General features: G+C 46.0%; 1 protein-coding gene across 1 annotated transcript in view; it reads right to left on the bottom strand.

Moving 5' to 3' along the window:
• Positions 1-13,928, bottom strand: part of ROR1 (receptor tyrosine kinase like orphan receptor 1) — a 238,830-nt gene that overhangs the window by 49,010 nt on the left and 175,892 nt on the right. The window contains exons 3-4 of the mRNA XM_064147040.1: positions 9,322-9,609; positions 6,649-6,679 (exon numbers count right to left, since the gene is read on the bottom strand). Of these exons, the coding sequence (XP_064003110.1) occupies positions 6,649-6,679; positions 9,322-9,609 (319 nt within the window). The remainder of the gene's footprint in view (positions 1-6,648; positions 6,680-9,321; positions 9,610-13,928) is intronic.

The following is a 13,928-nucleotide window of genomic DNA, read 5'->3' as shown; positions in this document are numbered from 1 at the left end:
CAGGATCCTGGAATTCTCAGATAATGGGTATATTTAGCCACCTAAGTACCTTGAGGTAGATAAAATGCACTAAAATACTCTCTATAACCAAGTCACTTGCTGCAAGATGCATATATGGCTTCCTAAATGCTGCACTGCACTTCCTCAGAGGTTTTCATTAATTTTTGCTTGCTCAGGAAACTCCAAGAGCATGTTCCCTTCTCAGGTTCCCTTCTACATCATACACCCTGGTGCCTTGGCACTCAACTTACTGCCCATGATGCTGCAGGAACGTCACAAAGAAAATCCCAGCAGAATAACCAGAGGTGAGATGGTGGCATGGCAGATAAGCATGCACCAGATCAAAGAACTAGTAAAGAGGACAAGTCCTGGAAACATTTTGGTTCCATGACTGGCATGCTCACAGCAGATAACCTGACTCTCAGGGCCTGGCCAAACTAAGGGACTATTATTTTCAGTGGAGTGAAGTAATGCAAGAGAATGTACCATGGCTTCTGTCAGCGGCAGCCACTCAGGCTTCATCTCCACACTGCGTGGTTTTGTTCCACTAATGTATTTATCTTGGCCTCCACACAGAACACCCCACTCCAGGTCTGCACCTCAGATTCCATGTGCTGTAAGTACAAGCTCTAGCAGCAGTGCATGGTGGGGCTACAAAAGGTCAAACCTTGTGGGACTTACCTTCAGTATTCACTGAAAATTTCCATTGTCACAAAGCAGCAGAGAGAGGCAAATACTATCTTACAGGATACTCCTCACAGAACCACATAAGATCCCCTCTAAGGCTTCTCTTCTCCAGGTTTATCAGCCTCTCCTAGTAAGAGAGATGCTCCAGCCCCTTCAGCACCTTTGTAACCCTCTGATGAACAGGACTGGACTCAGTACAGACCCCTGAGAGAGAGCACAAGCCGCAGACCTCCAACTCGATCCTGTGCTGCCAACCCCAACCCTTTGAGCTCTGTCATTCAGCCAGGTCTCAGACCATCTCACTGTGCACCCATCTAACCCACAATTCATAAGTTTCCTTATGGAGGACATTATGGAAGACTCTTCTTCTTGAGAAGGCTTCAAGGAGACCTTAGAGTGGCCTTCCAGTATCTGAAGGGGGCCTATAGGAAGGCTGGGGAGGGACTATTGACAGTCTTGTAATGACAGGACAAGAGGTAATGGGTTTAAACTGGCAGAGGAGAGACTCAAACTAGATATTAGGAAAGGTTTTTTTCCAGTGAGGGTGGTGAGACACTGGCACAAGTTGCCCAGGGAGGCTGTGGATGCTCCTTCCCTGATGGCGTTCAAGGCCAGGTTGGATGAGGTCTTGAACAACCTGGTCCAGTGGGAGGTGTCCCTGCCTATGGTGGGGGGTTGGAACTAGATGAACTTTGAGGTCCCTTCCAACCTAAACCATTCTATGATTCTATGAGTCTATATCCTTCACCAAGATCCTGGGAGCAAAGCCTGATGCCCAGTCTTGGCATGGAAGCCCTGGGATGCCAGATACTGTGAGAGCTGCATCAGGGTGATTGGTGTCAGTGACTTTCTGGTCAACCTGCCTCTTTAGTGACATTTTTTCTATTTCTTCTATAAAATTGAGCTTCTATGACCAGAAGGGGAAAATCCCCAATCAAATACCTAACTGGCCAAGTCTGCCCTGGATGCTGGCCAGTGGTTATGAAGGCACCACGCTGACACCCAGCCGCACAGAGCTGCTGCATAAAAGGTGTTTTACTAAAGCACTTAGATGTGTTTAACTTAAAAAACAAAAAGGAAAACATCTTAGTCACTGAAAAAGAGGATGGGAGAATCCCACGAGGCTTGTGGTTTTGCAATCCTGGCAAGTGATTTCTGGGAATCACAAACCCCATTTGATTTTATGAATCAAGTGCCCCTTAAAATTACAGCTCTCTCCTCTCTTCTTTTCCTCCTCTCTCCTGCTCTCCTCATTCCCAGTGGTTAAATAAAGAACAAAACAATGCCATATTTAGGTTATATAGAGAGAAAAGGCTCCATTAAGAATAAAAGGACTGTTTAAGAGCAATACTGACAGGAGGACTATATATACTCTACTTGGGAGGTGCCAGGCTGTGCACATCCAGTTTGATTTACGTTCCGACTGTTTTGTCTCTGCTACACAGTAACCACTGCACATCCAAGAGCAGTAGCACTGATGAGCTAGACAACTTTATCCTCTAAATCCTAAAACACTGGGCCTTGGAAACTAAGAGAATACTTACAAAAGATGCCACACTGATCTTCTGATGTTTCCACCACAATAAAGTCAAATATTTGGGTTGCTGAGGTACACATTTCAAAGGCAGGTTACACTCGTTGAAACTTCTTCACAACACAATAAATCCTAGGGACTGGGTTAGAAAGGACCTTAAAGCTCATCTAGTTCCAACCCCCCTGCCATGGACAGGGACACATTCCATGAGGCCAGGCTGCTCAAAGGCCTCATCCAACCTGGCCTTGAACACCTCCAAAGAGGAGGCATCCACAGCCTCCTTGGGCTACCTGTTGCAGTTTCTCACCACTCTCACTTGAAAGAATTTGGGTCTGTGCAAAGAAATTCAGGGGTGAAGTACAGGTTGGATGTTAGGAGGAAGTTCTTCACAGAGAGAGTGATTGGCATTGGAATGGGCTGCCCAGGGAGGTGGTGGAGTCACCATCCCTGGAGGTGTTCAAGAAAAGCCTGGCTGAGGCACTTAGTGCCACGGTCTAGCTGATTGGATAGGGCTGGGTGACAGGTTGGCCTGGATGATCTTGGAGGTGTCTTCCAACCTGGTTGATTCTATGATTCTATGATTTACACAATATACAGAGACCTTTCCTGAACTGTTCCCACTGGACAACATTCCAGCAGGGTTTGTTGAACTCTTTTGCAGACTGGATCACGTAAAATCATGTATTGCCTTTCCACTAAATGTGGCAGGTCTCAAATAGAACCTAAGAGTTTTCCATCTCCTTTAATTTCAGTGATTTGTGTCTAGGATTTCTTCTGGAGTGGGTGAAGTTGAGGGCAAAGCCAAGGCCATGACTCCAGGTAGTGCAAACAATATAGAATGAAAAAAAAAGAACAATAATAAAGGAAAAGATTGGGCATGAAACCATTTTCCAGGTCAAAGTGTCTCTATTGTTACATTGAATTCTCTACTCTCAATGTATTGTGCTCTGAGCTCAGTCCTTTCTGATTTTTATCTCTCTAGTAACCACACAGACCTGAGGTTAAGACACACACTTCCACACCTTTAAATGTCCAAACCTTGCCATGGATGGTAGATAACAAACGAGCTGCAAAGTGAAGTATGGAAAGATAAAAAACAATGTTAAAGTTATGGCCTTTCAGGAAATTTCTAGAAGTGATGTCTACAGTTGATAGGACAAGAGGAAAAGGCTTCAAGTTGTACCAGGGGAGGGTTAGGCTGAACACCTCTTTGCTGAAAGAGTTCTCAAACATTGAACAGGCTCCCCAGGGAGGTGTCTGAATCCCCATCCCTGGAGGCGGTTGAACGACACAGAAATGTGGTGCTGAGGGACACGGTTTAGCCCCAGGCTTGGCAGAGTTAGACAATGGTTGGACTCTATCTGAAGTTCTTTTCCAGCCAAAGCAATTCCACAATATCCAGGTGAGTGCAAGATCCATACACACACACAAATATGCAATGCACAAGACTTGGACTTTCAAGACCCACCTGGATGCATTGCTTGGTGACCTGTCCTAGGTGATTCCACTCTGGCAGGTAGCTTGGAATTGATGACTTCATAGAATCAAGCAGGTTGGAGGAGACCTCCAAGATCATCCAGTTGGATAGCACCCAGCTCTATCCAACCAACTAGACCATGGCACTAAGTGCCTCATCCAATCTTTTCTTGAATACTTCCAGGGATGGCAACTCCACCACCTCCCTGCACAGCCCATTCCAATGCCAATCACCCCCTGGTAAGAACTTCCTCCTAACATTTCAAGAGGTCCCTTCCAACTCCTACCAGTCTATGATTCTAAGGCATGAGTTTAGTAGCAAAATGCTCCCTTTGATCTGGAATAGACTGCCCAGGGAGGTGATGGAGTCATTGTCATGGGAGGTATCTAATAAATGTGTGGACATGGCACCTCAGGGCATGGTTTAATGGCCATGGTGGTGTTACAGTGGATGAACTTGGAGGTCTTTTCCAACCAAAACAATGCTCTTTCTCAATGATTCAATGATCTTTCTCAAACCACTTGATCAATTCAACCTGACTTAATGTTCATACATTCCACCAGAAGAAAGAAGGGGATAAAGTAGCCAATGGTGGCCTCTTACACCAAAGGCCTGCAGGATTTGGCTTATCTGCCAGAACTGGCCCCTCCCCAGAGCCCTACCTCTCGTGGAGGTGCCCTTGACACCATCCACTTTAGGCAAAGTATTCCAGCCAGGTTTCTGGGCACACATCCGGGCTGCGGGACAGAGGCATTGGCACACTCCCCACAGCTCGCTGAGCTGCTTGTAGCTGCTGCTGTATCTGGAGCACCTTCCGGCTCCAGCAAAGATAAAAGAATGATTTATTTATAAAGCAGGAATGTGGGTTGTTGGCTTGTGGGTTCTTTTTTGCAACAAAAGCAGCTTCTTCAAGCTATGTCAGAGTAGCAGAGCACGTTAATGGAATGTAACTCCTTGGCCTTGCAGATAAGGACTTTAAAGCTGACCTTTGCCAAACACAAGAGAGTTAAAAGGAAGGACGTTCAAGTCAGCCAGAACTTTACACACTTGGATTCTTGATGTCCTTATGTTTCTGCAGATTTTCCCTCATTTTCACTTCAGACTGCTTTGCAAATCAGACTTTTACAGAAGGTATCCAATTAACTTCTTTATTTTTGAGCCACGGGTGGCCACGCAGAAGAGAAGGCTCTGGGGGGACCTTCTAGTGGCCTTCTGGGACCTGAAGAAGGCCTACAAGAAAGCTGGGGAGGGACTGTTTACAAAGGCTTGTAGCACTAGGACAAGGGACAATGGTCTGAAACTAGAGCAGAGTAGATTTTGGCTGGATATTAGGGAAGAAGCTCTTTACTGTGAGTGTGGTGGAACACTGGAACAGGTTGCCCAAAGAAGTTGTAGAGGCCCCAACCCTGGAAGTGCTCAAGGCCAGGACGGATGTGACCTTGCACAACCTTGTCTCATAGGAAACCCAAACCATTCTATGATCCTATGATTTAACCACTGTAAATTAGTATGTCCTGCATATTATGTACTGCAGGGGGGCAGAAAACAAACCCAAAACCGTGCCAGAAAGAAAAACAGAAAAAAAGAGTTCCCAAATCTATTTAGTTCTAAAGAAGTGAGGCAATCCTGAGCAGCCTGAGCAGTGACATTCCAGCAGAGGTCTTTGCTTTCTATGCTCACATTTCTCTCCTGTGGGTTTCTGACCACTAAAGATGTGTTGCTTAACCTTACCAATTTCAGAAACCCCAAACTAGGTGGAAGCAGGCACAAAATACACATCTTCTCAACTCATTCATTAAGTCTCCAAACTGCTAAAGAGCACAACAACCCCCACTTCCTCCAGATCCATGAAGCTTTCCTGCTCAGAATACAGAAGCTAAGTCCAAGCAACGAGTTTCTCTTCCAAAACCAACTCAGTAACTTCATGCCAGGTACTTTCAAAAGTAAAGACAAACCCACATTTTATGTTGTTCCATTAGAGGGCATCCTAGCATGTCCTTCTGTGGGCAGATGCTCCCCTTGATTTATAGCCTCTGCAATCCTTTCTGAATGATCATTAAGGACAGTCAGGAACATTCACATTCCCAAGCTTCTGCATCCTTTGTAATTGCATTAGCAATTTCATTTTATGTTTTAGTTGACACTTAATTTGTCTTCTAACAGCACAGCTTTCCCCACCAGGTTTTCAGCATGTTCCATGCACGTAAGATAGGAATCAGCTGGACACACCACCACAAAATTCATTTCAAGCTTCACAACAGTTGGAGCCACACTTGAGAACAAGAAGGGACTACAAAAGGTGAGCAAGGTGATCATGTGTCTTGAAAGAAGAGAGGAAGATAACATGCATTCTCAAAAGCTACCAAAGAAAGAAGCTCCGCTGCCAAGACATGGCAATGCAGCAACTGCACAGACCCAGGGGCTGGAGCCAAACCTGAGCTCCAGGATACAGGGAACTGTTGGAAAAACAGCCACTACTCCCACCCACACACTTTACCTTTAAAGACTCCATTTTAAGACAGTTTACTAATGCAGGTACAGATGGATATAGATACAGTTTATGACTATCAGTCCCCTTAAAATCAGTAAGAAGCCCCCAGGTAGTAAAATCTACTTATAGTGATAAATATTTTCCCAGTTGGGCTATGAAACATATGAAGATCAATTTCTACTTATGCCTGTAGGTATACACCAAAATCAGTTCCAACACTGAAGGCACCAGAGGATCTCAAAGTAATCACATTGGAAATGAAGAAGTCTACGGTAAGAAATAGGAGCTGACATAATAACATCTATCTACGAGACCGATAATTCGGTTCTAATAAATTACCACACTATCTGAATCAAAGCAGAATGCAAAAGTGCTGCTGTCAGACAGCATGAAAAATGAACTTCTGAATGCTGAAATGCAAGATTAATGAATCGAGAGAAGAGACATGAAACAACTTACGATGATCCCGGGCTTGCTGTTGGCGGGGGACCTGGAAAAGTGACAGAGGAAAAACAGCGTGATGAGTTACGGCGAGGTAGCAAGCAGGAAGCTTTTGAAAAGCTTTTAACAGATAAAAGTAACAGCCTGTCATGTTGGATGTGGTTTATGGAGTTCAGCAGACGAGTCACAGTACCAGAGACAAGGCTGTATCCTGGAGAGGAGGACAATGAACAGGTGACACATCCATCCTGCATTTCAACTGCGTCTTGGGCCACCACAGAGAAGGTTAAGGCAAACCACAGCAGGCTTGTACAAAAGCTTGTTGTAACTATAACTGGGAGAAAACAGCACCATTTCCCCCTATCAATCTTCATTACTTATCAGGGAATTCATTCTATAGCTGATTCAGAGGCATCAATTGAATTTGCTCTGGCCTCAGCAGGCTCAGGCTGGGAAGGTTTTGCTGTTCCTACCCTGGGTGTTTCCATTTTGGTGGCTACTGGAAGGGCTGAACAGGCTGGAGCACAGCACAGACTGAGCAGTCAGCAGGAGATTTCAGGGCAGTTCACACTAATGAGTGTTTCCTCCAGAAACCCAGTTGTGAGATTCAATATTGCTCTGATCATTAAGAAGAAAAACACTCCCTGTTTTCTACAGGACTGTCCTGGAAAGTATTATTCTCCTACATTTCAGATCACAGAATCATCACAGAATTACAGAATAGCTTAGGTTGGAAGGGACCTTGGAGATCATCTACTCCAACTTTCCTGCCATGGACAGGGACACCTCACAACTATGTGCTGCTCGAGGCCTCATCCAGCCAGGCCTTGAACACCCTCAGGGACAAGACACCCACAGCCTCCCTGGGTAGCCTGCTTCAGTGTCCCAACACCCTCGTACCGAAGAATGTATTTCCTAAGATCCAGTCTAAACCTACTTTCCCTCAGCTTAAAACCATTTACCCTTTGTCCTACTACTAGTCACCTTTATGAAAAGTCCCTCCCCAAGTACTGGAAGGCAGCTCTAAGATCCATCTGGAGTCTTCTCCAGGATGAAAAAGCTCAGCTCCCTCAGGCTACCCTCAGAGCAGACATGTTCCAGCCCTTGGATCATCTGTGTGGCTCTCCCCTGGACTCACTCCAACAGTTCTGTGTCTTTCTTATGCTGGAGACACCCAGAACTGGATGCAGTATTCAAGGTGAGATCTCACAAGAGCAGAGTAAAGGAGCAGAATCACCTTTCTTGATCTGCTGGCCACACTCCTCTTGATGCAGCCTAGGATATGATTTGCCCTCTGGGCTACAAGCTAAAAGACAACTGCTCTATGAGAACATCTAGTGATTAATTTCTCACTAGAATTTAGAAAAAGGAGAAGATTTATGAAAACAGGCTCTGAAACTCCTCACATACATCATTCACTGTGTCTTATTTGCCCAGTTCCTAAGAGGATTAACTAGGGTTCTGTGTGAACATCTTCACCTCAGTGAATTATTTCCCTCTGAGGAGGTGGAGGAGAAGACACACAAAATGTGTTTCTTGTTTGGAATCTTCTCAGTCATAAGATCAGCTCTGAAGGCAATTATCCCAATATAAACTTTGAAGAAAAAGTGCTTATTTTACCTGACAGATTTATATACCTCACTAAAATGCCCCAAATCCATACTGCAAGCTGAAATTTCTCACTGGCTGGAGACAAAGGAGGTCTCTCAGACACTTGAGAATTAGATGTTTTTTCTCCTCTGTCTGAACCCACCCAGGCAGCAGATCAATGAACATTGCTGTGCAGTGACCCTGTCCTTCAGGAGGCTTTTATATGTTAAAAGCCACTGCTATGGCTTTTGAACATGGGCATCTCCACTGAGCAAACAGCAAACAGGCAGAGAGGAAAAGCTCCCATGCCAGTGGTGCTCCCAGAAACAGGCTGAATCAGATTGTTTGATACTGCTATGGTGATGTGAGCTGGCACCGTCTGCTCACAGCCCAGAAGCTGCCCATGCCCTGGGTTGGTCTGCAGTGGCGATGGCAGCAGGTGGAGGGAGGGGATTCTGCCCCTCTATTCTGCTCTGTTGAGAGCCACCACCACCACCACAGTGCTGGGGCCAGCTTTGGAGTCTTCAGCACAGCAGAGACATGGAGCTGATGGAGCAGGGCCAGAGGAGGCCACAGCAATGATGGGAAGGCTGGAAATTCTTCGCTGTGAGGCCAGTGTTGAGAGAGTTGGGGTTATTCAACCTGCAGAAAAGAAGGCCCCAGGGAGACCTTCTGGTGGCCTTTCAGTACTTAAGAGGGGCTGATCAGAAAGCTGGGGAAAGACTTTTGAGGAGAGCCTGTTGTGATGGGACATGGGATGATGGTTTGAACTAAAAGAGGCAGATTTAGAGTAGAGGGAAAGAAGAAGTGTTTGACACTGAGGGCAGTGAGACAGCAATCCAGTTTGCCTGGAGAACTGATAGATGCCCCACCCCTGGAACCACTCCAGACCAGGTTACTTGGGTCTCTGAGCAACCTGCCCTACTCACAGAAATCCCTGCTGCATGCAGGGGGATTGGACTAAGTGACTTTTAAAGGTCCCTTGCAACCCAAGCCAGCCTATGGCTCTCCTACACTAATGTGTTAACTTTCAGTGGATAAACACAGCCTTCTGCAGAGCTCTACGCCAGAGTCTGAGCAGCCTCAAAGGAGGGAACTCACCAAACTTGACGAAGAGCACACCAGTAGTAGAAACAGTCTTCCTGCCGTTGGTGGCGACGCACTGGAAGTAGCCAGTGTCCGTCGTGTCGAGGTTCCTGATGCGCAGCCGCGACCCATAGCTGGTGGCACGGAAGGAGATCCTGCGGGGCTCCTGCACAACCGGAGCGTCGTTCTTCAGCCAGCGCACTGTCGGAGGGGGATTGCCAGAGACCTTACAGTGCAGCTCTGCGGTCTGGCCAAGGGTGGTGGTTATGTTATTCATGGGTTCATCAAGTGTCAAGAAGTAATCTGCTATGCAAAAGGGGGGAAAAAAAAAAGGTGAGCAAAGAATTCCACCTGGGGAAATGTCATTGTGCAGAAAGCTCAGGCTTGGCCCTGCCCAAGCGACCAGACCATGGCACTAAGTGCCCCAGCCAGGCTTTGCTTCAACACCTCCAGGGACAGTGACTCCACCACCTCCCTGGGCAGCCCATTCCAATGCCAATCACTCTCTCTGCCAACAACTTCCTCCTAACATCCAGCCTAGACCTGCCCGGGCACAACTTGAGACTCTGTCCTTTTGTTCTGTTGCTGGCTGCCTGGGAGAAGACACCAACCCCCACCTGACTACAACCTCCCTTCAGGTAGTTGTAGAGAGCAATGGCAATGAGGTCACCACTGAGCCTCCTCTTCTGCAGGCTGCACACCCCCAGCTCCCTCAGCCTCTCCTCACAGGGCTGTGCTCCAGGCCCCTCACCAGCTTTGTTGCCCTCTTCTGGACACCTTCCAGTACCTCAACATCTCTCTTGAATTGAGGAGCCCAGAATTGGACACAGGACTCAAGGTGTGGCCTGACCAGTGCAGAGTAGAGGGGCAATATAACCTCCCTTGTCCTATTGGCCACACTGTTCCTGATCCAGGCCAGGATGCCACAGGCTCTCCTGGCCATGGAAGGAGTTACCAGGTTTAGGAGAAGACAATCAATGTTTCAGGGCAGGCAGTAGGTCTCACACAGCTTTGCATGGTCAAAAAAGAAACACATTTTGGAATCATAGAATGGTTTGGGTTGGAAGGGACCTTAAAAATCATTTTGATCCAACATCCCTACCATATGCAGGGACACTTTCCACTAGACCAGCTTGCTCAAGGCTCCATCCATCCTGGCCTTGAGCATTTCCAGGAATGGGGCATCCATCATTTTTCTGGACAACCTGTTCCAGTGTCTCACCACCCTCAAGGGGAAGAATTTCTTCCTAATATCTCAATCTCCCTATAAGATTTGAGATTTGTCATTCCATTGCTCTACAGCAGTGCTGAGTTTCTCAATGACTTCTCTTCCTTCACACACCCAAGGATTCCCTCTGTTTGGCTTCATTCACACAGAAGAGCAAGGCAACACCACTTCTCTTTTTTCTTTTATCTCATTTTTCTTTATCTCTTTTTTCTTTTATACTCCCTTTTTGCTAAACCAATGGATGTGAAAAACATGTACCAGAAACCCAGCTGCTCTATCTGATGTCTCTGTTTTTGCAGATCTGCCTTTGGTCACGTTAAAACCCACAAAATACAGACAAATATATAAATTAATACATGAAATTCATGCATATATACAACTATATTAAATTAATAGCTCTGAACTGAAGATCTCAGAGGTGTTTTCAATTGATTTGCAGAGCAGTGTAGAGTGTAGGTTGTTAATGACTCTGGAAAGACTAAATGCATGGAAGGATTAAGGATCATATCTAGGAGATTTCTTTCCTGACTCAGTATTTCCCTTGCTGGAAGTAGATAAGGTTTATCTTAAATCTGAAACAGGTCTCATGGTAAGTGCAAGGAGAAGATGAACAATTCTTTCATTAAGGTAGGGAACCTTGAATCAAAATTCAGCACAATTAATCTCTTCTAATCTACCTGACAGCATTGCCTTCTCCTGTCAAGTGCTATTTCTCTCTGCAGCATCCAGGTTTTCTGGTTAACTGTATTCAACATTTAATTAAGCCCTTTAAAGGCAGAAAGTGAGATGGATTGGGGATGGGGAATGGAATACTCTGGCTTTCATCTCCATGTCACAGGTTCAAACCTAATGGTGGTCATTAGTAGCCAAACCCCACTATCACCTGCTGGCTGTCTCAGCAGGAGGGCCAAGGAATGAAAAATCCAGAGGCTTTACTCTGCTCCTGAGCTCTCAGGTCAAGAAAAGTCTATCAGTAAGTAGAGCTATGCTGTGCTGCACCATCAGGTACATCCACTGTGAACTCCAGCAATAAGCCTGCCTAGAAATGAAAAGATCTGCAGCATGTCTAAAAACAGCTTAGCCAACTAACTTACCTAACAAATCCACTTCCTTAATTACTGATTTTAATGTGTCTTTGCCAGCTACTCCCTTCATTATGTTCTGTGTCTCTCACTATCTCTTCCCTTTGTGCTGAATCAGTTTAACACACAAGTTCTTACCCTGTGTTGGCACAGCTCTTCAGACAAGGTGTTCCTGTCCTCACTTGGTCCCAAGGAGCCACTGGGATGAATGTTTAGCACAAGGGCATTGCCCGCATGGATATTTTGTCATGGACTGACTTGCCTTTAAACCTGCCAGTATGAAACTGTGCAAAACTAGACTCCCACCTATGCTCCATGGATCTAATCCATCTAATCCAGCCAATTTCCACCTCTCTTATGAAGACAGGATCAGAGACTTGGGGTTGTTCAGCCTGCAGAAGAGAAGGCTTCAGAGAGATCTTAGAGTGGCCTTCTAGTACCTCTAGGGAGCTATGAGAAAGTTGGGGAGGAACTCCTAGCAAAGGCTTGTGGCAATAGGACATGGGGCAATGGTGACCTGGCAGTGCTGGGTTAGCAACTGGACTTGATGATCTTGAAGGAGTTCTCCAATCTAAATGAGTCTACAATTTAAATTGGACACTGGGAAGTTCTTTACTATGAGGGTCATGGCACACTGCAACAAGTTGCCCAGAAAGGTGATTCTGCAGACATTCAAGAAAAGCCTGGATGAGGTACTTAATGCCATGGTCTAGCTGACTGGCTAGGGCTGGGGGATAGGTTGGACTGGGTGATCTTGGAGGTCTCTTCCAATCTGGTTGATTCTACGATTCAAGTCAGGTTCAACAGGGCTCTGAGCAACCTGATCTAGTTGGGGATGTCCCTGCTTACTGCACGGGAGGGTGGACTAGATGACTGTAAAAGGTCCCTTCCAATCCAAACCATCCTATAATTTTATGATGATTAGGTAGGAAATCTGTGTATGGGGCAGAAAGTGCAGAAATCCCCACCCTCAGTGAAGGCAGATGATGGAGTCTGATGACTTTCACCAAGTCCAGGGTTTGGACTGGCCTTCCAGCTCTCCAGAATCATTCCTGCATGCTTCACTGGAAGACTGGAAACATTTCTGACTTGCTATCTTAATCACCTCACCAGGAAGCCTAATCTCAGTCAGCACACGTATTCCTGGGTTCTCTCCACAATCTGGGTTTAATAAAGTCACACTAATAGCATGGAACTGGGTAACCACATTTAATTATCCAATGTAGCATTTCTCTACCGCACTCATTTATCACCCCTGATAACGTTTCACAACCTGGTTCAAACAGCTACGCTACAAGACAGTCAGCAAATGGCAGGGTCTCAGCTTTATGATGGTCTTGCTGACAAACACTGCAGTACATCTAATATTTCAAAAGTCCTGTTAGCCAGAAGGGCTCCTATTATACTCCTTAGAAAGGAGGAGGGTTGTAGGGTAGCTTTCCAAAGGCTGGAGAAGGATTTTAAGATATCAGTAGCAGCAGTAAATCAATGAGAAAGTATGGTTGCAATGCAAGAGCTATGGTGAAACTTCTCTACAGGCACAAAGAGAAATGCTCTCAGAGGACTTCACAAACCCCTCTCAGAGTCAGGAGCTGTTGCCTCCCCTAAGTGTTTTCCACCTTCCTCCAAGAACTACTACAGAGATGCTAAAACAAAACACATCTGCTAAATTCAGCTTGTTGCATCCAAACCATAAATCGACTCAAGCAGCTCATCTGAGATGAGATTTAAAGAGGGCAGATTTCAAGTAATTGGAAGCTTCATGAGAAGACTCTTCCCACAGATAAAGCAGTTCTGTAATTGAGAATGAGCTGAAGGTCTAACAGTGCTTCCAAAAATCCTTGAACTGTTATTGAATCACACAAAATTATGAGCATTGCTCCCCTGGCATCCACAAATCATCTACTGCTGCCCTGGAGGGGGCAAAGAAACACCCAGTTTTATTTTTACTTCTTGTGTCTAACTCTCCCCTATCAAAGCCCATCAAACTGTCTCCAAGTCCTGTGTCCAGTTCTGGGCTCCTCAATTCAAGGGAGATGTTGAGGTACTGGAACATGTCCAGAGAAGGGCAATGAAGCTGGTGAGGGGCCTGGAGCACAGCCCTGTGAGGAGAGGCTGAGGGAGCTGGGGGTGTGCAGCCTGCAGAAGAGGAGGCTCAGGGCAGAGCTCATTGCTGTCTACAACTACCTGAAGGGAGGCTGTAGCCAGGTGGGGTTAGTCTCTTCTCCCAGACAACCAGCAACAGAACAAAGGGACATGGTCTCAAGTTGTGCCAGGGGAGGTCTAGGCTGGATGTCAGGAGGAAGTTCTTC

Source organism: Pogoniulus pusillus, chromosome 8, assembly GCF_015220805.1.
Source record: "Pogoniulus pusillus isolate bPogPus1 chromosome 8, bPogPus1.pri, whole genome shotgun sequence".
In the NCBI taxonomy this organism is placed as follows: Eukaryota; Metazoa; Chordata; class Aves; order Piciformes; family Lybiidae; genus Pogoniulus; species Pogoniulus pusillus.
This window is presented reverse-complemented; position numbering and strand designations above follow the sequence as displayed.